This window comes from Parasteatoda tepidariorum, chromosome 2 (genome assembly GCF_043381705.1).
Source record: "Parasteatoda tepidariorum isolate YZ-2023 chromosome 2, CAS_Ptep_4.0, whole genome shotgun sequence".
NCBI classification, from domain to species: Eukaryota; Metazoa; Arthropoda; class Arachnida; order Araneae; family Theridiidae; genus Parasteatoda; species Parasteatoda tepidariorum.
In genome coordinates this window covers 102,085,493-102,112,561 of record NC_092205.1, presented here as the reverse complement: position 1 = coordinate 102,112,561, position 27,069 = coordinate 102,085,493, and the positions used below count along the sequence as shown (strand labels likewise).

General features: G+C 30.5%; 1 protein-coding gene across 1 annotated transcript in view; it reads right to left on the bottom strand.

Moving 5' to 3' along the window:
• LOC107453272 (protein Skeletor, isoforms B/C) overlaps window positions 1–27,069 on the bottom strand; it is a 75,730-nt gene that overhangs the window by 11,555 nt on the left and 37,106 nt on the right. Inside the window, exons 7-12 of the mRNA XM_043050114.2 lie at window positions 25,962–26,148; window positions 11,992–12,091; window positions 9,048–9,187; window positions 7,219–7,345; window positions 4,723–4,839; window positions 3,323–3,646 (exon numbers count right to left, since the gene is read on the bottom strand). Of these exons, the coding sequence (XP_042906048.1) occupies window positions 3,323–3,646; window positions 4,723–4,839; window positions 7,219–7,345; window positions 9,048–9,187; window positions 11,992–12,091; window positions 25,962–26,148 (995 nt within the window). The remainder of the gene's footprint in view (window positions 1–3,322; window positions 3,647–4,722; window positions 4,840–7,218; window positions 7,346–9,047; window positions 9,188–11,991; window positions 12,092–25,961; window positions 26,149–27,069) is intronic.

Below are 27,069 nucleotides of genomic sequence, written 5' to 3'. Positions count from 1 at the left end.
ATAATAAATATGTGCCCGAGTTAACTCGGGCTAATCAGGGAAGCGGTTAAAAGGGTAACAGCAACGTAAAACTTTTAAATATTGAACGAAATTTTTTTAAAAATTCATTTAAAGTAGTTTATCCTAGATTATTTGTAAAAGTTACAGCGTAATATGTTGAGAGTAACGCAGGACATGATATGACGTGTCTAAACAAGCGAACTTACACTCTTAGTTGATTCATGGATTTACTCACTCCTATCAATTCACTTAGTAAAATGCAATCATTTCAACTATTTTATTGAAATAATTTGGTTAAGGAAAAGAATTAATCGTACTTTCAAAATAAATAGTTGAAATTAAAACTTCCTCAGCTGCAATGATTTTTTAATGAAGGTTGGAAAAGTTTATCGATAGTTATGGATTGGTTGGTACTTTATTTACGTCACACTAGAGCTGCACAATGGGCTATTGGCGACGGTCTGGGAAACATCCCTGGGGATGATTCGAAGACATGCGATCACAATTTTGATCCTCTGCAGAGGGGATGACTCCCCTGCTTTGGTAGCCCGACGACCTTTGCGCGAAGTGAAGCACTTTACGGTAGAACAGTTTAACGTAACGAGGACCCCCGGTTCCTACGCAGGCTGATCAAAGTGGTCACTCTTCGGCTTATTGACCGCGACCAGTGATGCTTGACTTCGGTGTTCTTGTCTTTACGATCTGTCCACTACTGGACGATATTCATGGATCGTTTAGAAATTATAGGTTCAGCAACTAAAGAGTATGTTAAAAAAAAACATATTAGGCCTCGCGTGAGGGTAGATCGACGTGGAAAAAAAAGACTATATCAGCATTTCAGACCTTTGAAAATTGCGAAGAAGCATCATTAACATATAGACTTGATACTGATGCATTATAGTTAGTTGTAACATTTTATATATTTATACGGATTATTGATCATAAAACTTTAAACACGGTTTACCCGAAACTACGTTTGTCTTACTTACACAAGCACTTTTTAAAATCGCTACAAATCATAACTATTGTGTTCTGATATTTTTAATGCCTATTTCTTATTTGCTACTTCAAAAAAAAAAAAAAAAAAAAGGTAGCAACAGTAAATAGCGTTAATTAAACATTCAATTTTACTAATTCTAGGCAAACTCGTTAATTCAAAGCAAAAATATGTATGTACATGATTTTACATATTTAAAAAAAAAAGATTTTTGCGTAATCAATTAGTGGAAAGTACCATTTAAGCAATCTCCACCAATCACTGTTTAGGTTAATATAATAAATAAATATTATTGTAAAAACCGTATTCCTTTAAAGGCGTGCTTATATTTCTAGCGTAATTTACTGCGATTTTTACTATAAAACGCGTGATAACTTTTTTTTAAAAAAAATAGACTATATTTGAATAAAATTTAACCAGTAGTTATTTCGAATATTCCCTGCAACGAAATATTCAGTGTAAGAAGTAGTGGTTAACAAGAAAGAAGAGAAAAATAGTTCGGTGAGAAGAAAATGAAATAGACCGAATTTTACTTCCGAAACTGAAGAGAGAGAGAGGAAGAAAAAAAAGCGAACATAAAACGGAAAGTTGAAAAGAAGTCCTAATGAAAAGGGATAAGTGCCCCGCCATAGATGTGTATAGAGATTCGATCAGATCCACTCCAGTTCTGTGTGTCACATCACTGGAAGGTGAAAAATTCTCGAACAGTTCGTGTAATTAAATGGGATGGCTAAATAAAAGTCGAGAACATCTTTCTAATCTTGTAAGTCGCGGAGTGAGTAAAGAAAGAAAAAAAAGAAATAACCTAGATTGAGTCAGGTATTTTGAGAGTAGGGTTCTGTGCTTTTATTAAAAAGGTACAAGTCCATGAACCAATTAAATTTCTTTAAATTTAGAAAAGGTTAATAAAATGAGAAATTGAAAATAAAAAGTGAAGATTTTCAACCAACATTTCCTGAAAAAGGAAAAAAAAATCTCAAATGCCTGGTGTACTTTTGCACAAGTTTTACAACAGTAGGGTGTTTACCTCATAGTGGAATTGAAAACGAAATTTTATTCCCTTTTCATTTAAATGTGCGTTCATTGACATATTATATTAAAAAAGGGAGTTTACGAAGGTCGAACTGTAATAGCTTATACTGAACATAAAATCACAATATAGTATAGTGAGCGTATAATTTTAATTTCGTACATGGAGCATAGAATTGTACTATAAAATTTGGAACATGGAGCAGATAATATTGCGCATTAAAAATGAAATTGTTTATATCATACTATTGTAAATTGAATACGGAACTCTATATCGTAAAGTATATAATTACGATACGGCCAGACTCCCCGTGTAGCGAATGGTGACTGGTGCAAGTTGAATCTGTCGGGTCACAAAGTCCTCCATGTTCCCATAACAAATCATGCCTCTGAGGGTACTGAATTGGAGATGGATCGTTCTCTGGTTCAGGTCATAATTATGATTTGTGGATGAATGAAAAGATGTAGGAATAGGTCTGCTCTATAAAGGGACTGTGATTTGTGTATGGCTGAAGTCGTATATTCTTGCCCATAGATGGCGCCATTGAAAAACAAGAAACTTTGCCTTAAAGCTCGCTTGGTTTTACCAAGAAGGCTTGCCGGTATTGGCAAGTGGCATTAAACACGATATCACAGTGTTCCGTAGTAAAAAATGTACGTTCTATTTGATAGCTCATTTCTTATTCTTACCAGGAAAAGTTGAGAAAAATTTCTTATTTTCAATTCTTCTTTTATTTATTTATTTTTTTAAATTTATAACAATAATTCGTAAGTTGTCGGTGGCACTATTTGAAAAGTTATGAGAAAAAATCACTTTAATGCACGTGAACAAGTTGCAATTTTGGAGGATGTTCGACATCCCGCTAAAGCTTTGTACTTCAAAATTTCTAACACAAAAAAATTGACCCAATTTACTGACTGTTTTTTATTAAGGATAAATTTTTTTTGTATTGCGAATTTGTATGTCCCAAATTTCTTACAAATTATTTTGGCAGATTGCTGCATGTCTGCAGAATGTTCAGCATAGAGAATTGCAGGTTCGACTGTTATGGCTCTTCGATACTCAAACCTAGTTGATCAATTGCTTCTACCATAGTCTAATAGAACATATGCTAGGGCAATCATTCGATTAAATTACAACTTTGTCATTTACCTATAGACTCAAATCATTTTAACCCTATAGCATTCATTTTAATTTCTTTAAAAAAAAATCTATTTTATTTTTTGTTATTGCTCTTGTAACATTCATATAATGAAAGTCAAACTAAAAGTAAATGCAATGCAATCGTATTTTACCAGTTATAGCTTGAAACCCCTTTTTACCGCCAGATGGTCCAATTTGAGCTCGGAATGTTCTATCTGCCGGACAAACAATGGGTGGGACATGCCAGGCAGTGCTCACTTTAGCCTCGCTCACTCGGACATCCGATGCAGCTGTCCTACTGGCGTATTGTTGATGTTGGGGTCTACGACTTCGGCTGCTGGGGGTAGTGGGTTTTCGTTCCGGTTTTTTGGTCGGCTTTCTAGTAGTCGTAGTGGTGGGTGGAGGTTCTGTGTCTGGCTCAAGAGGTTGAGGACAGTTCCATTGCGGGGATCGGGCGAAATCGATGTAGACGTCACCTTTAGAAAGAAAATAGTGCAGGAAAAATTATTCTATTGCAATAAAAAGTGATTTTCTTATAAAATAATTTATAACTCTCACTATCATAATATAATTTTGCTATACAAGTTTATTTAGCGTTTTCGGAGTGGGTAGTAATTGTATTTGTGCTAAAGTTCAATTAGGGACAATTCGTTTTGACACTTTTCGACACCTTATCCCCCCTTTTTAATAAAAAATAAGCTAATTACAAACCCTCAACTATTTGTAAAAAACACCACCCATGGTTTTTTTTCTCCATTTAATACTTACTTATACTGTGACAATCTAATATTAAAAGTTTAAGGATTAAGCTGTAAACGATGCAACTTTGTAAAAAAGAAAATTATTGAATAAAATTTTGAAATTTGTTAAAATAAAAAGAAGTTTTCCCAAATTTAACTTACTAAATTTTTCCAAATGTAATTTTTACAATCGTCCTTTTACGTTGCTTTTAAAAAAACTGAAATTTTAATATTTTACATAAGCATTTTCATATTCTTCATTACTTTCTATCAGGAAAAACATCCGGTTTCCCCTTTAAGTGCTTGCATAATATTTGGACGGCTCCTTGTATGCAAAAGAAAAATTGTTTCCACTTATTAAAACAGACAAAAAATATCTCTTGTATTACTCTTCATCATAAAACAAATTCTATATAAAACGAAGCTACAGTATACAGTTTAATATAAATCTAGTAATCAAGGAAGTTTTTTTTCCGTTGCCATTCTACACATTAAATTTTCATCAATTATATTTATCTTTTACAAATTAATCAATGAAATTCTTTGGGACCGAAATGCGTGTAGATAGAGCCGTATGCGGCTATACTGCACAACTTTCAAGTTAAAACGCTATATATATCACCTATACAAAGTATGTACTAAATTACATTAATCTTAACCAAAGTATAAATTATCTGTATCAGGTATATAAAGTAGTAAATTATAAATAAATTATGGTAGCATGTATACAAAGTAGCAATTAAAAAGTAATAAACAACACGGAAAATCTTGTCTAATAAATCTTAATTTGTTCTTTTTGTGTTGTTGCTTACCTTCTGATCGCATGGCCCCGTGGTAAGAAACTTCCCCTTTGTCATTCAATGGTCCAATTGCCCATATAATTGCCTGAGGACCATCTGAATAAATATGCTGATCATATTTCTCATCCACTGAAAAAAATAACAACAAATCTCATCATGTGAAACAGAAATCCCTCCTCCAATCCTAATACTTTAAATAGTTTTAAACAATATACTGGGAATACAAATTAGTTCGGTTCGTTTTTAAGAGATGGCTCTGCTGTTATAAATGTTTCATCGTGACAGCTGGTTTTTTGAGTTTCATACAAAAACCCTGTTTTTTAATTTGTTGAATATGTCGAATTTTGTGGTAACTAAGCAGCATTTGCTGGAGTTCATATGTTTCTGCTTTAATTGGAAGAAAGGTGCAGCTGAAGCGCATCGAATGCTTGTAGAAGTTTATGGTGACAATGCTTCAACTGATAAATCATCTGGGGAATAGATTCGACGTTTCAAGAATGGTGAATGAAGAAGGGTGAATAGAGTTGTACACTATGAGCTGCTACCTTCCATTACGGGTGATCGGTATAGGCTACAATTGATTAGTTTGAGCCGTGCATTACCAGAAAAACGGCCGAAATACGGTCAAAGACATGACAGAAATTATTCTTCTGTATAATAACAGTCGGCCTGATGTCGCAAAAGTTGTAAATATTATTTGGAAACGCTCAAGTGGGATATTTTATCGCACCCGCTACATTCGCTGGACTTTGCTTCTTCTGATTACTGGTTGTTCCAACGGATGCAGCACGATATGGCAGGTCACCAGTTCACTTCTTTCGCAGAAATCGAAAATTGGCTCCTAACTTTTATCGCCTCAAAAGAAGAGACATTTTTTCGAGATGAAATTCGAATTCTGAGAGGTGGGAAAAAGTAGTAGCCAGCGATGAAGAATACTTTGATTAATCTGCTCATTCATTTTGTACTGAAATAAATGCATTTTTGATCACAAAAAAACGGACCGAACTAATTTGTACTCCCAATATTAACCAATTATTTTTCACCGTCTAGATATTTACCGCAGGTAAGTACTTTGATTTCCATTTTAGCTACTTTTAAGACATGCCCACAATAATGTCAAAGTTTTTTAGGCATTGAATTTTTGTAATCATTTAAAATCTGTCTGATATCCATTAAATTCCACAAACCACCGTATCTCTGTGTTCGGAACATTTCAGTATCGTAGGCAGCAAAAGGATTATTTCCATCTCTGTCGTGAGTTAAGATCCAAAACTTATCCCAAAGCTCCATTGCGTGCTCTACTATTTCCTCATCTCTCTCCATAACTTGAGTCTCGTAGAATGTATACATGCTATTGCCAGAAAAAGGCAAATTGAGACACCAATTATTGGTATCGCAGTATGGAGCACGCTAGCACGCTTTGTGTTCCTACAGCCGAAAATAAATCTGAATAATTACTTTGTAAGTTTCTATTGTAGCTATCTAAGTTTCTGTTTCAATAAGAATGCAAATATATTCTAAACAAGTAACCAACTATTCAACACCATCACAAATCATTACTTCAGGCAACCTAATAAAACGAATCCAAATAAATATTTAACGTGTAACTAATTTTTTAACACTATTCAAATTATTATTCAAAACAACCTAACATAATGAATAACCATAATGTTGCTAATAGATAGAGAAATACCTAAGTTTATGGTGCCACATAAAAGAAATTTAAGTATAGATTATTAAAGCATATGAACTTATAAAAACGCATGACATTATTCAGTCAAATATATACTCAAATTTTCATATTCTCCTCATAAACCATATAAATGAGTTTTTTTTCTGCTCCTTATTTTTGAATCTCGGTCAGTTCTTTAAAGAATATTCATTGATTTTCATTCTTGTCCACTATCTCGACCCATTAGACACCAAACTTTTAGCAGACACTTTACCTACCAAATGCAAATTTGTTCCTATCTGACGCAACCTGTTACTTTACATGTTAACAATTTGCTTCTTAGAAAATTATAAGGAAAAGAATCAACAAAGAGTGTACGTATTTTCTAATTTATGGTTATGAGAATTTTGTTGATTTTTTTTTTCATTTGGAACATAGTGTCATTCTTATTATATTATATATACATATTATATTATTATTACATATATATATCTATATGTTATACATATGTAACGTAATTCATTTACTTTATACGAAATATATATCATTATAAGAAAAACATATCCGTGTAAGTAAAAATTTCTACTATTTTGCTAGAATTACAAAAACATTTACAAAAATAAACACTTGATCATAAATGAAAATAACTTGCTTAAATTTCCTTTATTTTCCAGCAGTAAAAGGTGATCATTACTATCAATTTAAAAAAAAAATTATGCGAATCAATTCAAAAAATCACAATATATTACTTTTACAATATTCGCTCCACATAAGTATTCTAATTCCTTATAATTTCCAAGAATAATGTAATAGAATAAAATATGAATGTAACTCACATCCCACTTGAGGTCTCTTCACTGTGACCATGGTGTAACCGTTGACAGCAGCAGCATTCAGAAGAGTGACACTGTTCTGACCATCAGGGAATTTAGTATCGGGGCAGCTACCACGTCGTCCAACACACTGTCCAAACAAAATTATATATATAGTACGAGAAAATCCGATCATTAAATCAAAAGATATTCAGGGTGATCGTGATCTAAGATATTCAGGATTAAACTAAGTTCGAAAAATAAATTTTACTTTATAGATTAATGAGTTAATTTAGAACAGTGGGCCATATTCAATTAGTTAGTTTTCTCGCTGCCGAATAAACGATTAAATACAAGTCGACCTTTGTCGAAGGGAAAAATATTTCTGAAATGAGGTATTTAAAAATGAGATCAGTATAGTTCTGAATCTAGTATCATAATGTAAACATATACCAGCTTATGAAACACCGACTTCATTATTATAATAAAACCAGTATCGTAGGAGATCTAGTATTATATTTTAAATGCACTGATTTATGATTCACCGATTTCAGTATCACATTGGAGCCGACAACATACCTGATTACGTATTATGCTATATCTATTATTACACTAGACCTGATGTTTCATTTGCATTTATATTTTTTTAACCGAATATTTTTTCACTAATTATCACTTGGACCAGAATTTGCAGTTATCGATTTATTAATGCTATTATTATAAATGTCTTCAGGTTAAGACCAAGTTAATATAATTCTGATAGGTCTCGATTTTTGGGCGTAATGAATTCATTCGATTCTTAACGTAGCATTAGAGTTACAGTAATGGCTAATCATGTTACAAAAACAGTGACACTTAACTGGGTTTAAGTATTAAAAAATATTAAAGCTACTTTCGTTGACCTAAGACAATTCTTCTAATTCAATCTTAAAAAAAAAAATTATTTTTTTAAAAAAAGTATTAAGATGTTGCTTGAACCTTCCGCGGTATTTAAGAGAAATTTTTATCAAATTCCTCTTCGTTGATAGGTTATCCAGAGGAGATAGACAAAACTTTTTCTTTAATAGGGCCCCCCTCTGCTTCAGTAATGAAGAACCGAACTTTATAGAGGTATTTAAATTTTTTACCTCGTTCTATATGTAACAAGAAAATTGAACAGAACCTATTTAGCTATAAAGTCCCCCCCCCCACATTCAGCCGTTTGACGAAATATCGTTCTGTCCATTTTATTGATTTTCTGACATTTCGAGCCATCTAGCTGCGAAAAATTCATATCCTTGCTAACATTAGGGTGGAATTCAGCTAAATTTCCGTAAATACGATAGCTCAATTAAGCCAATCAGAAGCTCGTATTTTTTAAACATATTGCACTTTGCGATATGTAAAAATAAGGCTTTTGATTGGCTAAATTTGTCAATCGTAATTGCGAAAATTTAGCTGAATTCTGCCCTAGAAAGCCATGAATTTACGAAATATAGATTTTTTGTGATCGATAGATTAATGAAGAAGCTAACGTAAAACCGAAGGATTTTTCACGGTACTGATATTTTGTTTAAAAAAAGTTCATTAAAGAATGAAACGTATAATATACTTTCGATTCGATTTGGGAGAGCCCTCTCATATGGGGGCCTGGGGTAATTGCCCCTGCCTTAGTCAGGCTCTGTTAAAATGTTGCTTGACCCTTCCCTGGTATTTAAAAGAAAATTTTATGAAATTCCTTTTCGTTGCTAGGTTACCGAGATGAGTTAGACAAAAAATTGTCTTCAATGGTTGCTAAGCAACGAGCTTGCAATTCCCTTTAAACGCTGTAGTGTTTTCCTGTGAAAATATTTATTATGAGATAGATATGTTACTTGTTCTTTGCTCTCTAGGTAATAGTCGACGGCGTGTCCCTTCCTCTTCTTGTCTATCCAGGCAACAATGGCGTCTGCTTTCACCATCTCAGATCTGCTATCGTTCTTACTCAGACCGAAAGACATGTAATCACCGGTCTCTGAAATGAAATAAAAGTGCATTGTTCATCTTTGCAGAGCTAAGTTTGTATTGGAATTTCCCTGCTTACCTCTGTAATTTATCACTGAAAACTGTGCGTCAAGAAAAACAAACCACCCTGAATAACTTTTGATATAATGATCGGATCTTCATGTTCTAGGACTCAATCTTAATAGATCGAGAGGTTGAGCTCAAATAAGCTAATTAATAAATGTGGGCGATATTTTTTAAGTCACTAAATCAGACAAAAAAACGTACATTCTCTGAATAAATATACCTTTTTTTTCCACAAATTCGGATTTCATAACCCCCCAAAATATAAGTGCTAGCCGCAATCTGGGTAATTTTACTTCCTGCGTATTTCGCTATATCTGGAGAACTTCTTAAGCGAATTGAAAACATTTTGCACACAATTATAAAATTCATCTATCCAAAGAGAATTTCAAGCAAAAAATAACTTTTAGTAAGTCTTTATTATTTTTTGATCATGTAATTTAATAATGGTTGAAAACATTTTGAATCGTAAGGTATATTGCATTATTTTAAAGAATACTACTTTAATTGGCAAAAAACAAAATTTGAGAAAAATTGGTTGAAAAGTTCCTAAGACATTGAATTTCAGATAAATCAGATGTTTAAAATTCAATTTCTCAAGAGCTATTCGACTGATTTCGCTCAAATTTTGTATTTTACCATATAAAATTATGTTCTTCGAAATGATGCAAAAATTGCATATCTTACAATCAAAATATTTTCTCCCATTATTAAAAAAATTGTAAAACCGTAATTTAAAATATCATCTGCGCTTATTAATTAGAATATTTGAAGTCACGTCCTCAAGCCATTTCTATTGTGTCCTAGAACGTGAAGATCCGTTCATTAGATCAAAAGTTATTCAAGGTGGTCCTTTTTGAAATGTTGTGCACTGTACACCTGTAAAAGTGCTTATCTTAGTAAGGGAAAAGAATTGACCATCAGTCTGTGCTAGTTTAGGTGTTGAAGGGCATGCTGCTTCTCTGCGTGCAACTTCGTTAGTTTGGCTGTCATTTCGGTAAGAGTGATAATTTCTGTTTGTTGATTTGGTGTTTATTATTGCAAAGATTCTATCCTTTTTAGTGCAGTTTTGAGGAGAACTCATCCAGACTAAAAGTCTACTGCTATGGTAACAAGCAAAAGCATAAGGAATTCATTAAGAAGCATTCTAATAAGGGTACAATGGAGGAATGAAGATGTCGATTGGTTTACTCACGCTGACCTATGCCAAGATCGAGACAAAGCTATTCACCTCTCACCCCTATTCGAAGTGCCTTTTTTCGTAACCATGGTACCAGCCACAACACGAGACTGGTGCCTGGAGGAGTTCTCCTAAAAGCAGCACTATACATTTACTTTGGGTAACAATGACTTCATAACACTGTATGCGCAATTTCGCACCAGACTTGCAAAGTGACAAAAACATTTTACGTTTAGAAAAATTGTAGCTTATATTTTTCTGTATTTTTTTTTCTATATACATTGAGCAATCCTGCGTGTGAAAATAATTATTTTTCTTAACTTTTAGAAAGACTTGCATGGTAGAGACTTGCATGGAAAAACTGTCAAGCAGACTTCCGCTTTTCAGTAACGTTTATGGCCTCGCAATGAGACGCAATAGCCCCGGTGAAACATCGCTGAACAACGAGGATCATTCTCTTGTAAGAGATTTCTCTCAGCAATAATTTTCAACAAGTGCAAATAGTATAGGGTATACTTTTTTTGTCGTATGCGTTTAGGCAGTGTGGGTGCGATTGTTCCTGTTTTTCAGTGGCGCCATCTATGGCCAAGAATTCGACTTCTGCCAAGTCATTCACACAACCACAACTCGTTTATAGGGCGGGTCACATTCACACACAAAGGAGAAAGGACATAGAACACAGAGAGAGAGAAAGAAACACCCATGCCTTGCCCGGGATTCGAACCCTGGACCTTTCTGATGCAAAGACAGTTCCCTATCCCCTACACAGGCCGGTCGGCATAGGGCATACTTTTATGTAGATTAAAGAAAAAAAAATGTGAATAAAGCACAAATGAAAGTACAGTTATTCAAATTTTATAGTTTTGGTTCTATAAACAATAACCTTCATCAGTGTCATCAGCACCCAAGTCTTGATGGCCTCATCAAAAAGTTTCGAAGTTGGTTTCAGTACAATTCATGATAGTCCAACATTATTTGATGATCACCATCATTCAGCATTTTCAATTACGTGTTCATGGTTTTTGATATGCCAACAAACTTCCATCATTCCATGATACTTTAATGCTGTGATGGTTAACCATAAAGAGAAGTTTGACTCTCATAGACCAACAATCCATGAGGATCCGTGATGGTTCCAACTATACATCTCCAAGATGGTTTAATGGGAATTCTTGTTGGTTCTCAGTAATATACCATCAGAACAATTTATGCCGGACCATCATAAATCTGTCCGAATTCCTACATTAGGATGGTGGTAGTCATTCCTACCTTAGGATGGTGGGAATTCGTGACGGTTCGCCATGAACAAACCATCACAACAAGTTGCTATTCTTACGTTGGGCCATCATAAATCAGTCCGAATTCCTATATGGAGGTTATGGTTACTTATGTTAGTTACGATCAAAAAATGTAATGGTTCATGATCGAATTATTGATGGTTACCATCAAGATTATGTTGGTCCATCAATGGACTTGGGAATGATTTCTTTTTTGCCACTGTATTCTACTGGGATTGGTTACCCCATCTAGTTCAACAAAATTTATGAAGATAATATAACTGGCGTACTTACCAAGTCTAGCAACTAGCTGCATGACGATATCTTCTCCATCCATAATCCACCTAACCTCATAACCAAGGTCGTCACGCAAAACCTCACAATTCAGCTTGTACTGAAAGGATAAGAAAAAATACAATAAATTTATTCTCACTACACTGTTAAAAAAATCCAGAAACTTTTCTAAATGTAAAAGACACCTACGGTGCATATAATTTTCAAAAATGTTTGTGAATAAAATTGTGAAAATCATGCACTTTGTTGTAATTTATGACGGCAATCGATATTCGAAGAAAAAATCTCCTTTTAAAATATAGAAAATTAAGCACTTTTCACAAACCCCCAATAAAAAAAATAACCTATAAGGGCTTTAGAAAAACATAAATTGAAAATAAGCACCTTTAAACACTTTCTTAAAAACGCTACGTACCCTGGATTCAGTTTCGTACTTCTGAAAATAAAAGAAATGTTTCTCCAATTGATCGGAAACACGTCATTAAATGAAGTTCTCTAAGTCTCTTGTCGAGTCAAAATTAGTTTTCCAACATTTTTACAGTGTAATAGAGCCATACATTTTATAATATAAAACCATCATTTGCTTCAGAAACTTATGAAGGTGTTAAAGTCGATATGTTTCGAGCGCTTAAAAATAGGCGCCCATTCTCAAGAGTCGCAAGACGAATGAAGAAAAATGAAAGACATTTGCGACAGACAACGTAAAGTTGTCGTCGGAAAAATGGAAAATATTTTCCTTTTCGTTTGCAACTTAATCGTTTTCTGTTTCAAATTTTTTTCTCGCCCCAAATAAGCCCCCTCATTTGCTTTTGAGTCCCTAACAAATCAATAAAGATTGAGAATATGGGTGGTACATTCTTTCTTAACACATGATGCGTATAGTATACGGATGGCACTTTTCGCAACGGTGTAAATGGTGCCTCATATTTTTGATTAAACAAAAATACATTGGAACTACTATTTTTTACGTATAAAAGTTAGATTTTTGGATAAACATTAGACTACTGTAAAAATTTGAAGAAACAAAGTAAAATTTTGAATAAAATGTGATATTAAAATCTTAAATATTAATATTAAAATATTAATATTTGGAGGCCGCTATCATTTTGGGAGCTGAGGACATGTTCCCTTTCTGCCCTTGCGAATATCAGGCCCTATTCATATTAACTGAATAATATACTAAAAGAGAAGAACGAAAAATTTGAATTTAATGAAAAGTGGGGTACAAAAAAAATTGAATTTATCGAAGAGAGAGAGAAACAAAGGGAAAATGAATTTATTACCAAACAATATGTACAGACATGATTTCCCTTATGTACGTGCAACGTACAGTATATATACACACAGTGCACTGAAAAATTACTGTATATGAAGTTTAAAATAAAGTAATGCACAAGCTTTTAGAAGGTGGTTTGAATTATATCCAAAATTTGATGAAAAAGTGACTATTATTATAAAAATTTTTTTTTTGAATTTTAAAAGCTTCTAAGCATTTTTTTTAAGGCTTTGTCCAAAGCTAAAAGCCCTATCGTTGATTGACGGTTATTTTGCTTCTCTTTTAGAAAAGAATAAATAAAATTGTAGATTATATTCAACTTTTTTGGACCCAAATTATTCCGAAATAATATAATAAGATAGAAGAAATAACAAATCATCCCATAACAAATCAATAAATCTGGGGGTACTGCTCCGGGAGTTTCCTTGTCTTCTGAATCTGTTCAAAACTGCAAGGCTACAGAGTTGAACATTAGTAGTTGTAGACCTAAAATTGGGTCGGCTGTTCAACAACGGATAAAAATGTAAAAAATATCATTTGGCTAAGACTATAAATATGTTATCTATTTCTCAGCAAATGCAAAATCGTATCATTAAACAGCGATATTCATTTGCATGTAGAAATGGAAATATTTACTTGCATGACTTTTTATCTCCAAATAACAGAAAGATGCACAATAGATATAAAATAGACCCTAATAAATAAATAAACAAAAAAAAATTTTGTTTTGAATTTCGATCAAATCTATTTGCTATCCTTGGAGTTAGTGAGACAAATTTTGAATATGCTGATTAGAAAATTTTACAAAACCAGGCATTAAAATAGGTTTTCTCTGAATGAGCATAACCGAATTGAAATATTCCCATTTTACTTCCTCAAAAACCGTTAGAATAATCGAGGTCTAGAAAATATCCAATAGGTTAATCAAAAGACTGTCGGACCCTTTAATTTTATAGTTTTCACATTTTGAGTTATGGGTTTGGGACAAATTGCTCAAATGAAACTCTTTTTGAAGTAATTTATCAAGCTCGTGTGTCCAAATTTACTTCTTTCCAAAGAATAGTTCAATTTAGCTTTATTATAATTAAAATACGTCAAGAATTTTATATATTTACGCAATTATGAAGGAATTTACGTTGCAAATATATTTATCTGAGCAATCTGATAAATATAAAAACGTTGTTTTGTAATGAAGGTAATACTTCAATAGTTTCGAAACTTGTTTTCAAAAACGCTCGAGATCGAGCGTACTTTTTAGAACAGTTAGAGTAATGGTAGGATAATTTAATTGGTTCGAGAGTCATACCTTAAATAAGCTAATTAATTAGAGCAGACGATTTTTTATGTAACGAAAACAGACGCAGAAACGTATTTTTTATTTGAAATATTTTTTTTCTCTCGAAGAATTAGAATTTTTGATCTTCAAAATACGATTTTTTTATATAAAATGAACATTAAGTGCCTGAATATTTCGCCAGCTCTTCTGGCTGAACCATTAAGACCATATTTTCCAAATGACAGATGACTCGGAAATACGGAAATAAATAACCAATACGAAACCGAGCTTAGGGATCAACTCCAGCCCTAGTAAATAATTAGTTCAGTTAGAGGTTTTTGTTTAGCCTTACTTGGATTAATAGTGATTAGTAGTTAACCGATGTCTCCTATATTTAGAAGGTCAAAAAGTAATATCTATAGAAAAAAAGAAGTATGTTTATTCACTTAAGAACGTTTTGTGTCTTATTTCCTAATTAAAACAATCGCCAGCATTAATTAATTACAATGTGTAGGATTAAACTTTCAAATCATTAAGAATACGTCTAAGTACGTGGAAAGTGTACGACTATATCAAAAAATATTCAGTTTTTTTTTTTGAATTGCGTGTAATTTCCAGTCCTAATATTGCCACACTCAAAACTTTCATTCTCGTACAAAATATAGAACTGTAAAAAAAAAATAAAGAAAGAAAATGTTTTATTGCCATCAGAAGATTTTAATAATTAACACTATACCATAACCGGCCAATTGATCGTTTAAGAACTTTGGCATCGAGAATGCGCTTATCATCTTATCGTTTTTGCACATTTGATTTCATGACTTTTCTAATAATTATATATAGTTAATAATCTATTATTATTTTTTTAAATNAATGCCATTACATATTTCTATTAATATAAAAAGTTTCAGAGCTTTTTATTCACTTTACTTTTTTGGGATTTTATGAACTGAAAAATGACAGTTTTCGTGAGAATGACCCATATATAGTTAATAATCTATTATTATTTTTTTAAATATTTTACTTGTCGTATGCCTATTTCTACTACAACCGGTCATTTGACTGGGAGAACACTTTTTTGCTTTATAAGGTTATCGGATCAGTAATGACGATGCAATGCGTGTTCAACATATTGCGCTCGATGAGTTGCACATTTCTGAAAAGACTGTTGCTTAGTGAGTTCAATCAGAATAACTGTGAATTCAAATTTCAAGAAAGTACCTCAAATTTAAGATTTACATTTTTGTGTCAGAAAAAGTGACAAAAACTAAATGTTTTGGTAAGTAGCTTATATTTTACTTTGATAGCTTTACTTCATTTCTAACTAACTGTTAGTTTTTACCCAGAAAAATGTCAAAACAATCAAGACAGCACAAGTTTTTCGAAGAAATAAAATTAATTATACGAATTATAATTCTTATATATTCTTACAATTATAAGAATAATAAAAATAATAATAATGAGAAGAAATATGTTTGCAGAAAATGTACAATGGAAACGCCCTGTATATGTAAAAAATGCGTTGAGTAATGAATTAAAAATTCTTATTCTTTGTGTTTGTAATACATTAAAATGGGCAATATACAATTTTGTTTAACCATAATAAAGTTTTTTTTTTTCAGTTTATTTCCTTCCTAACATCCATATTCCATACATTCAATCAAAAAACAATAATTCCAGTTATTTGACCGGTTTTGGTACAAATAGGTATAGATTAAGTGTCGGTATGTTTATTGTTAAATCATTTATTTCACACATCCACAACAGCAAAAAAAATGGCTACCTTAGATAACTACACTTTTACAGTTGCTCTATTAAATCTCCTTCTCTTAATATGCAATGAGACTAGAGATGGGAGATCTTTCATTAATACGTAAGCAATCAAAATCAGGTTTTGAAATCAAATCATACTACAACTCAAGGTTAAGAGAGCAAAGCTCTAAATAAGCCTTCAGTTAATCATATGTAACTTTTTCTCTCCATGTCTTTCATTGAAATAAATCTCTTCTTACTTTTGCTACAACGGGATTTCGATTGATGATAAGATTAGAATAAGATGGTCACTGTTTTAAAATAGCCAATGGCCATTTTTCTTCCGATGGATAGTAAAAAAAAAATGGTGACTATTTATGAGGAAATTCTTAGAACAGTTTGACATCATTTGTCTGGATTCGGGCAAATCTAAGAGCAATTCACGGAACTAGACTAGAGAGCAGAGATCTAAATTAGCCTTCAGCTAATTGTTAATCATACGTAACTTTTTCTCTCCCTGTCTTTCACTGAAGTAAAGTTTCTCTTTTTACTTTTGCTGCAACAGGATTTCAATTGATGATAAGAGTGGAATAAGATGGTCACTGTTTTAAAATAGCCAATGGCCAATTTTCTTCCGAAGGATCGTAAAAAAAATACTGACTATTCACTTTGACATGATTTAGATTTGGGCAAATCTACGAGAAACTAACTGAAGTAGACTAGAGAGCAAAGATCTGAATAAGCCTTCAGTTAATTGGTAATCATCTTTGTATTTGCCTTATAACAATATGTCTCTCATTATATAAGCTGCAGCAGGATTTGGTAAGAGGGAAAAGGAATGACCAAAGTTCCGGAATAGCCAACAAACAATCCTCTTTCGTGGAATAAAAAAAAAATGAAAAGCTACATTTTAATTTCATTCAGGAGGGCAATTTTGTTGAAAAATACCACCATATCTATGAAGGCAACGCCTGAGTATTGTGCTACTTTCTAATGACAAATAAATAAATTTGTAAAGTACTGTTTGACTTTCAAAGAAACTCCACCAGATGTCAAACTCGCTGGCTGATGGGTTTGATTATGAAGATTCATATAGGAGTGTGGGGTTAATCGTTTCCTCTTGGTTTATGTTGGGAAAGTATAATAACATAATATGTTTCCATAGCAACAGCCATCCTCAAACATCCAGTCGGGAGGAGTTCTCGTGAAAGCTAGACGTTACGTATCTGAACGTAGTTTTATGTAAAAATGCAATCATTTAAAAAAAAAAAGAATTGTTTATCCCTCTCAATTGAGTTTCAAACAGATAAAAGAAAAACAAGCACAGTATGGAATTGAAATTCATTAATCATTTTGAACTAACTTTCATTCTGCAGAATTACACTTCACAAAGTTAAAAGAAGAATAAAACTACTGTATGCTAGTTAAAAGGTTTTGTAAACAAATATATACAAAAATTGCTGGATTTCGATGTACTTTCATTTTTGTTTCCAATGATGAAAAATAAATTTGCAATATTTAAAAAAAAATGTTTTTTATTGTTCGGTGGATGAAAAAAGTAAATGGTTGATGAAGGTAAGTAATACAAAGAAAATTTTCATCTTTAAGTTCTTCCTATTTTTATAACAGTTATGAGGCTTGAAGAAAGAATGAAAAAAAAATTGACCTTGAAATCTAGCGAACTCAAGAAACTCAATGTGTTTAAAGAATAGCTATGCCAGTCTAACATTTAAGTTTTTTAGGAACGAAACCCAAGTACACTTGCTCTGTGTTTGTTCTTTTTTATTTTCGAATAATTTCTGATGCCATATTTGTTTACTTAAATGACTTGAAATGGCGAATTTTTTTTAGTGATATCGGTTATTTCCGTTTAAAGCATTCATCTGAAATCATTTAAAAAAAAAAATTCTAGATCCCGAGGTCAAGAAAGTCCTAGATAAAAAAAAAAAGCTGTTAAAAAATAATTTCCCTTATCAAAGATTCCTAGTAAACAATGCACATCTAATTTTACAACTACAGTGTGATACTGTTCTACTATACTGTAGAATACAGTATAGTGTCTTTTGAACAGATACACAATACAGTGTGAAACTGATGCTGATAGACGTATTGAAGACTTAAATGAAAACGATTTTGTTGTTAAAGAAGTAAAATACAGGTGGCAGAACATCGCCATCAAGATTCAAAAATTTAGAAAACTTTGTAAAATTAAAACACTTCGAACGTCGAAAGACTTACGTACTATCACGCATAAGTTATTTTAAAAACTTAATGGGGGTTTTCTGACAACTGTTTCGTCCTATGAAATATCGCTTTTTTATGCAGTACTTATTAATAAAATTGTTAAGATTTGTAACAGTTATTCTTAGCGGTTATGTAGAGCTAACGTCCATCTTTGACTAGCTTGGTCCTCTATATATTTTGAAAAAATAGAGCAAAATTTTACTAGAAAATAAATTCACATTTTTTTAAAAAAAATTAGTGAGAATTATTTATTAATTATAATGATTTTTTACCTTGAGAAAAAAATTCTACTAACTGTCGACCTCTTAAAAAATTTTTACTTAAATTACTATTATATATATTAAGTACCATTTAATACTTTATGAGGATAAAATTTGCATTTTTTTTTAATTTGTAAGGGAAGCGGTTAAAAGATAAACAAGTCTAATAATTTTTAACTCTCTTTATTCAAATTCAAAGTATTACAGCTTCATAATCATAGCGTATTTTTTGTCAACAGAAGGATAAAAAAAATTGAATTAAGAGTCCTTTCAGAAGCTAAAAAGAAAACTCCGGGCAGCAACAAGTAGCTTTGTTCAAGGAGTTGCAAACTAAGTTTTTCTTTATTGATTTTTCTTTTCAAGAAAAGAAAGAAGAAAGATGGGATTCTATTCAAGTCTCTTTCTTCACCTGCTAACAAGATATAATTATATTTAGATGTCTGCCATATTTTGTTTTCATTTCATTTATTTTGCGTTAACATGCTTTTATTTTATCGAGTTGAAGATGTAATAAAAATTCCAAAAATAAAAATTTAAACTATTTAAATGTAACATAATAAATCTGAAAAATATAATCCTTAATCTATTTCACCGTATCATAAATTGGTTGCAACATATAGAAGAATAAAAATGTAATTAAACTAAAAAAAAAGTTGAGATTTTTTTTAAAATTATGAATCTGGTTTAATAAAGTTATTGGCTGTATTAATGGAACAATAATAAATAATCTATAATAAATAGAGTGCCGCAGACTCAAAATTTAGTTATTGGTTGACTGAAAAATAACTTCCTATTTGAAATTAATCTTTTTTAAATAAACAGATCTAAGTCTGAAGCCTAATGAAGTTGAAGGCATGTTTTGTTTTTTATCATAAATTAATTTTAAAAAAAACTAAATATTAAAAATAAAATTCTAAAAATCAAATTTTAAGAAAATGATTAATATTAAAAAAAATAACTGAATAATATAAAATTAACTAAATTTAAAAAAATTACGAAAATTAAAAATTAATTATAGAAATAAAATTAAACAAATTAAATTAAAAACATTAAAATTAAATAATTTAAATCAATTTAAAATTATTTATAAAAATCGAAATTAAATAAATTATTTAAGATTAAAAATTAATTATAAAAATCAAAATTAATTATAAAAATCAAAATTAATTATAAAAATCAAAATAAATTATAAAATTTAAAATAATATTTTCAAATTAAAATTTAAAAAAAATAAAAATTTTAAAAAATATTTAGTTAAAAAATTAATCTTTAATTAAAAATAAATAATTAAAACAAAATAATTTTTTTTTAAAATTTACTTTGAAAGCATTTTAAGTTTCAAATACAAATTAATAAATGTTTTTTAACTAAAAAATACCCTATAGAATCAATATTTTTTTTATACAGTTTATTTACTTGTAGGAAGTGCAAATCTACAAATTTTCTTCTGTGATGCCTTATCCAATTAAGTTATCAATTGTCTATTCAAATGAAATGGAATATGTTTTTCCGAGAGAGAAGCGTTCTCTATATCTGTTTAAAGCGTAAATTTTGTTTTTAATTCAACTTATTTCTGCTTCAATCATATTTTCAATTTGAAAAGAAATTACAATTCAACCCAGTACACGTTGAAGCGCTGGATGCAACTCATTGTCGTTGTACTCAAATAAATATTTCATAATATGAAATGTCTCTTTAACAAAATACGATATTATAAAAAAATAAAATTAAAAATAAGTTAGTGGCTGACATAAAAATATTAATTTTATGCCTTGTTAATCAAGATTATTTCTGAACTTCGTAAACAAATCTTTTGTTTATCTAACTAACGTAGAATTGCTTACGAATCGGGCTCTAAAATATCTACTGCTATAATTTTTTTTATTAGGTTCCCTCAAAAATATTTGTTCATTACAAAAGAGGATTCTGATGGTAGAAATTAAATATATTCTTTGCATATAGCATAGAGCCTAGGTAAAGGATTTAAATGGACAGAAATTATGAAAGAAAATAACAGGGTATTTTGAAACAATTGAAAACTTTATAATTGAGAAGAATAAATTGATACTTTATACCTTTGATTTGAGTATTTTGAAACATGGAAGAATAATTATATGATTCGATATTGCAGAATTGTCTGCAAATATTTTCTAAGCAAGAGTTAAGGCGTTTATTTAACATTCTTAGAGAGAAAAATAATAATTTTTATATGCGTAAAAGTTAATTTTGTTATGAAAAATTATCGTTTCATAATAGCTAGTAATTAATGTAAGTATTCTGTAGTATTAATAGTTTATAATTGTTGGAGTATTTATTTCCAAAAGGAATAAATTTAGTTATAGTGAAATAATTTATTTTCAGTGCAAAAACTTTGTTATGATTGCAAATAACTATCATCAAAGTGAATTTGATCCCAATTTTAAAAGAAATCAATCTGAATTTGACAATTAATTTGATCGAAGCGAATCCTCAATATTTAGCAGAAAATATTTACTAATTAGCGTTCCGATGTTTGTTTAACGTTTCATAAAAAAAAATAATTTGTTACAGAAAACACACAATTTATTATGAAAATTTAATTTTTTCATTATAGCATTTAATGCAAATAATTATTTTCTGCATGATATGTGTTTTATTAATTTTGAAATACATATTTCCGTGATGATTAAATTTGTTTATGCTGAAGAAAATTTAATTTTTTCATTATAGCATTTAATGCAAATAATTATTTTCTGCATGATATGTGTTTTATTAATTTTGAAATACATATTTCCTTGACGATTAAATTTGGTTATGCTGAAAAAAATTGGTTTTTAGTACTAAACCTATGATGTGATGACAAAATAATTTCATCAAAGAGAATTTCATTCGAATTGTTGCTGGGACCTAATTCAAGATTTTCATAGGGTATAAATATTTTCCATACCAGGTACGCTACGTTAGTTCGATAATTTAATAGCGGAAAATATTCATTTAAAAAAATATCATTTTCGTTATAAAAGATAATAGTTTTATAATGGTAAGTAAGTATTACAAGTGAAACAAATTTCTGTTTTACATTAGATGTATTTACATTGTTGAAATAATTATTTACTTGCTGAATAAATTTAGTTATACTAGAATACCTTATTTTTCAGTACATAATCTCCGATGTGATAACAAAATAATTTCATGAAAGTGAATATGACCCGAAATCAAAACAAATAATTATTTTTTCAACCCTAATATTCCGTTGGTACCTTTGATATCTCGTTATTGGCCTATAATCAACTAAAAAATTATTAAGACGATTTTACCTATCTTACCACAAAACGTAAAACAAAATGGCGATCACGCTGATGACAAAATTTTATTGATTAAAGAACGACAAATTTAGCCTACGGGAACAATTAATCCACCAGAGAATTCTATTAAAAGTCCTTGCTGGAGCCGTGATGACTCAGGGGACAGAGCGTTCGTCTGCCAATGAGGTGAACCGGGTTCGAATCCCAATGATGGCTGGTAGATACGAATTCCGCATCCAGCTTGCACCAACCACAGTGCTGACGCAAAATATCCTCAGTGGTAGACGGATCATGGGTTAGAGTTTCCTTGCCGTCAGGCTAACCGTTGGAGGTTTTCATAGTTTTCCTCTCCATGTAGCACAAATGAGGATTAGTCCTACAATATAAAATAGTTTTCTACGAAAGCAAATTTCTCCCAATACCTGATCCAGGAATACCCTTGTCTTCTGGATCGGGTTCAAAATTACAAGAGAACGGAGTTGAACATTAGCAGTCGTGAACTCAAAAAATTAGGTGGTCCATTCAACGACTGTTATAAAAATATAAAAAAAAGTTTTTGCTGCGATAGCTCATTTATTTAACGAAAGTGAAAATGATATAAAATAAAAAGAAAACATATATGTATCTCTTAAATCTTAATATCCTGTTGCTAACAGAGATGTCATGTCAAAAAATATGACATGAGTGACGATGTTTACATGAAAATTACAAACGCAAAGCAAAATGGCGAACATACTGATCACAAAATTCTTTTGATTAAAGAACGACATATCTTGTTTTCACGAAAGATAATCCACCAGAGAATTCCATCAAAAATTCTTCAAAAATGAATCAATGACACAGAGTGAAGGGTGAGAGGGCAACGTGCGCTCTATTTCTGTGCTTAATTTATACGTGTATGGCCTACAAAATGTATTGTTCCCTTTTTATTTATTCTGGAATCAGCAATCTGTCTTCGTATGACGTCCGAGTCAAATAATTATTTACAATTAATTGCTTGGGGCGAGACAAATTTTTTTCTCCAAAGAAATTGGGTCGTTGTCACTTGGGTTTATTATTATAATCCGGCAGAAATGAATATTAGAAAGATTAATACTTTAAACATCTTCTTTTATATGGAATAAACATCCATTTAATTATTTACGATAGCAATTAATTGATTGATTATATTCTTAAATTATTTTCATTTTAACATCAGTGTCACCAGCAGCATCTTATTTAATTCATACTGGTTTAACCACGAGCGGTATGGTTTTAACGGCTATTTTTTTAAAACACTTGTGCGTGGTTATAAATTTTAAGAAAAAAGAATTTTGACTGCCTGATTAATTATTCAATAATACTTGTCTGTTCTTACATAAGAATTTTTATATCTTGATAGATTTTGCTTTACTAGGTAAGAAAAAAAAACCTCCAAAAATGCAATTTTTTCTTTTTCGCATCCATTTATGAAATAAATGGAAGAGCTTAATGGAAGAAAATTATAAGTGACATTTTGTAGAGAGAAAAAAAATTGGAATTTCTAGAGGACGGATTTTTATTCGTATTTAATAAAATGACTTGGCATTTATTGCGTCCATTTCACTGCTCCCAGAGAATGAAAGTGGCAGAAAGTTGCAAGTGCATTTGCAACTTTCATTTATATTTGCAAGCAATCAGTAATTTTATAAAACCTTTTGTTTATCAGCAAATTAAACTTCTACATTTCGAAGGGTCTGACGTGAACAGTTTGAATGGGAATTACAAATTTCGGTAATTATAAGGAGACGCAATGAAGACAAAGTATAATCTTCATTTACTATTTTCAAACTATGATGTTTAAAACTCACTTACTCGAATTTACCAAAGTGTCCCTTTCAATCTTTCTAAACTTAAACTTCAATTATTTTAATTTTCAAAGACGGGTACCAAATTATTATCTCCTTTTATATTTCATACTTCGCTGAAATCCTCCAATGATGACGAATTCTCATTGGTAACTATATTCTCTGAATTTCAGAACATAGTAGAATTTTAAATTTTTTTTCTCCGAATATTATTACTAAAAATTCAGAGAATCATTAAAAATTAACGGATATTTTCAAATTTGAAATTAAGAACTTTTTAAAAAGTTCGATTGCTTAAAGAACTTGATTGCACATAAAATTTATGAACTATCAAATTACATTTGAGGTATTTTCTTAAAAAGAAAATTTTATTACATGCAAAGACACAGCTCATAATAAATTGATGTAACTGAAAATCTCTTTTACAAATTTTAAACTACAAGAAGTTTTTTCTAAACTAGTTAAAACCATTTTCACTTCTATCTGAATTTCTTCGATTTTAACTTCATTTCTCTACACTAAATTTAATACAGATCAATGTATCTTAATATTATTACTTGTTGTTATTAAGCAACATTTATTTTGCTTGCTCATGAACGATAAGTCAAAGATTCACATATTAGCTTCAAAAAGTTGATACTTTTCAAAAGAAATTGTGATTGCCTCGGTCAATAAAAAGTTAATAACATAAACACTTTTGCCTTTTATATAATTTAAAAGATCATTTGTCAAATCCATAATTTTTATGTATTATTCATACCTTCATTTTTTTTTTAAATTTGACATTTTTAATAAATTATTTTCAGCTCTCTGATAAATGTAACAACTTTCTCCTGGTTGAATAGGCTTTTGATTCCTTTATTCAATAATTTTTACAGAAAATCAAAAATATTTGAAAATTTTAACTAATTTGTAATTGATACAAAATATACTAATTTATCAGTTATTAAACTGATATAGTTTCTCAGTAATTTCACTACCAAATTAACCCATTAATATTAACGCTTGACGCTTCGATTTTTACCCAATGTAAAGGTTATGGAAGATTTTTTTGTGAAAGGTCCTGTTTTTTTCTTTAAACTTGTGAAAAATCTACTGATAATTTTGAGAATATGAGAAAACAAGGCCCTGATCTTCTGATATGGTAAAAAATCACAAAAAGCAGCGGAGTCTCCATACATTTTTGTAAAAGTTCCTGTTTTTTTTAAGGATTTTCAAAAAACCTATTCCCAAATCTCAAATTATCGTAAATTTGGTTCTTTCTAACAAGCAGGTTATGTTTTTATGAATATGTGAAAATGAAAAACACAAAAACCATGTCATTCAAGAAGTTGTATTTCTAAAACCATGAACTAAAGGAGGCATCGACGCCGTTTCTCAAAAGAAAAACTTTGTAATGTCAATTTTTTAGAATAAAACAATTTGTGAAGGGTTCACTTTCATAATAAAATAATTTGTGAAGAGTCCGTTTTTACGATAAAATAATATTTTGTGAATAGGAGAGAAATACATTAACAGACCACAAATTTCTCTTAAGAAGATCTCTACGATATATTAGTCAATTGGAAAAATAAATAAAGATAGTCCTGGTATAAGAAAACTATAGTAAATAATTATCGGTCATTAATGTCAAAAATTATTCAAAATTGGTCTAAATCGAATTGAAGAAAAATTTTGCAAAGATGCCCATTTTTTAGAATAAAATAATTTGTGAAGAGTCCGTTTTTACAATAAAATAATTTGTGAAGAGTCCGTTTTTACGATAAAATAATACTTTGCGAAATGACATTTTTAACAATAAAATATTTTGTGAACAGGAGAAATATGCATTAACGGACGGGAAATCTCTCTTAAAAAGATCTCTAGGATATGTTAATCAATAGGAGTCCTGGTATAAGAAAACTATAGTAAATAATAATCAATCATTTATAACAAAAACTATTAAAAATCGGTCTACTCACACTGATGGACTTTATTCTATCTTAAGAGAGCTGCTATGCAAATATATTTAGCCTATTATCAAATAATTTTGAATGAAAGAAAAAATCGTACCTCAAGTTCAATCCCCAGTGTCCTAGGTGAAGGTGGTACTACGATGTTGTGGGGAAGTGCGACACTACCAAAATCGACTTGCGCTTCTTCGCACCATACACCAAACCAGTCAAAGTCATGGACGGTGTACTCGTCCGGTAGTGTTATCACCACTGTGCGACCTGTGTACTTGGCGAGGGGAGCCAAGCTGAGGAGAAACATTTTCTCTATAATAATAGTTTAAATAATAAAATAAAAAAATACCCCGAATAACTTTTTACCTAGTTATGTTTATCAAACTTTTATTACGTCAGTAAATTAATGCTTTAGAATTAAATTATGAAATCAGACACAAATATTTTTTTTTTCATTCTACTTTTCAATTTATGTACATTTTGACGTGTTGCTGACGCAAATAATATGTAAAAATAACGCACTCATTCTTACCTAGTAAAAAGTAGTTGGCAAAATAATCTTAAAATAAACGAATTTATTTACGTAAATTCTCAATTTTTTGCTATAATTCGGCGTTTCAGCTTACGTAACTTTTGACGTAAATAATATGTAAAAATTACTTACTCATTCTTACCTAGTAAAAAGTGGTTGGTAAAGTATTCTTAAAAGAAACGAATTAATTTAGGTAAAATTTTACGTGAATTTTCCATTTTTTGGATAACTAATTTTTGCAGTAATTCGTAGTTTCAGCTTACGTAACTTTTGACTTAAATAATGTGTAAAAATAACATACTCATTCTTACCTTGTAAAAAGTGGTTGGTGAAGTATTCATAAAAGAAACTGATTAATTTACATAAAATTTTACGTAAATTTTCCCTTTTTTGGATAACCATTTTTTTTGTTATAATTCGTCGTTTCAGCTTACGCAATTTTTGACGTATTGTTGACTTAAATAATGTGTAAAAATTACGTACTCATTCTTACCTAATAAAAAGTGGTTGGTAAAATAATCTTAAAATAAACGAATTTATTTACGTAAGATTTTACAAAAATTTTCCATTTTTTGCTATAATTCGTCGTTTCAGATTACGTAATTTTTGACGCAAATAATATGTAAAAATTACGTACTCATTCTTACCTAGTAAAAAGTTGCTTGTAAAATATTCGTAAATG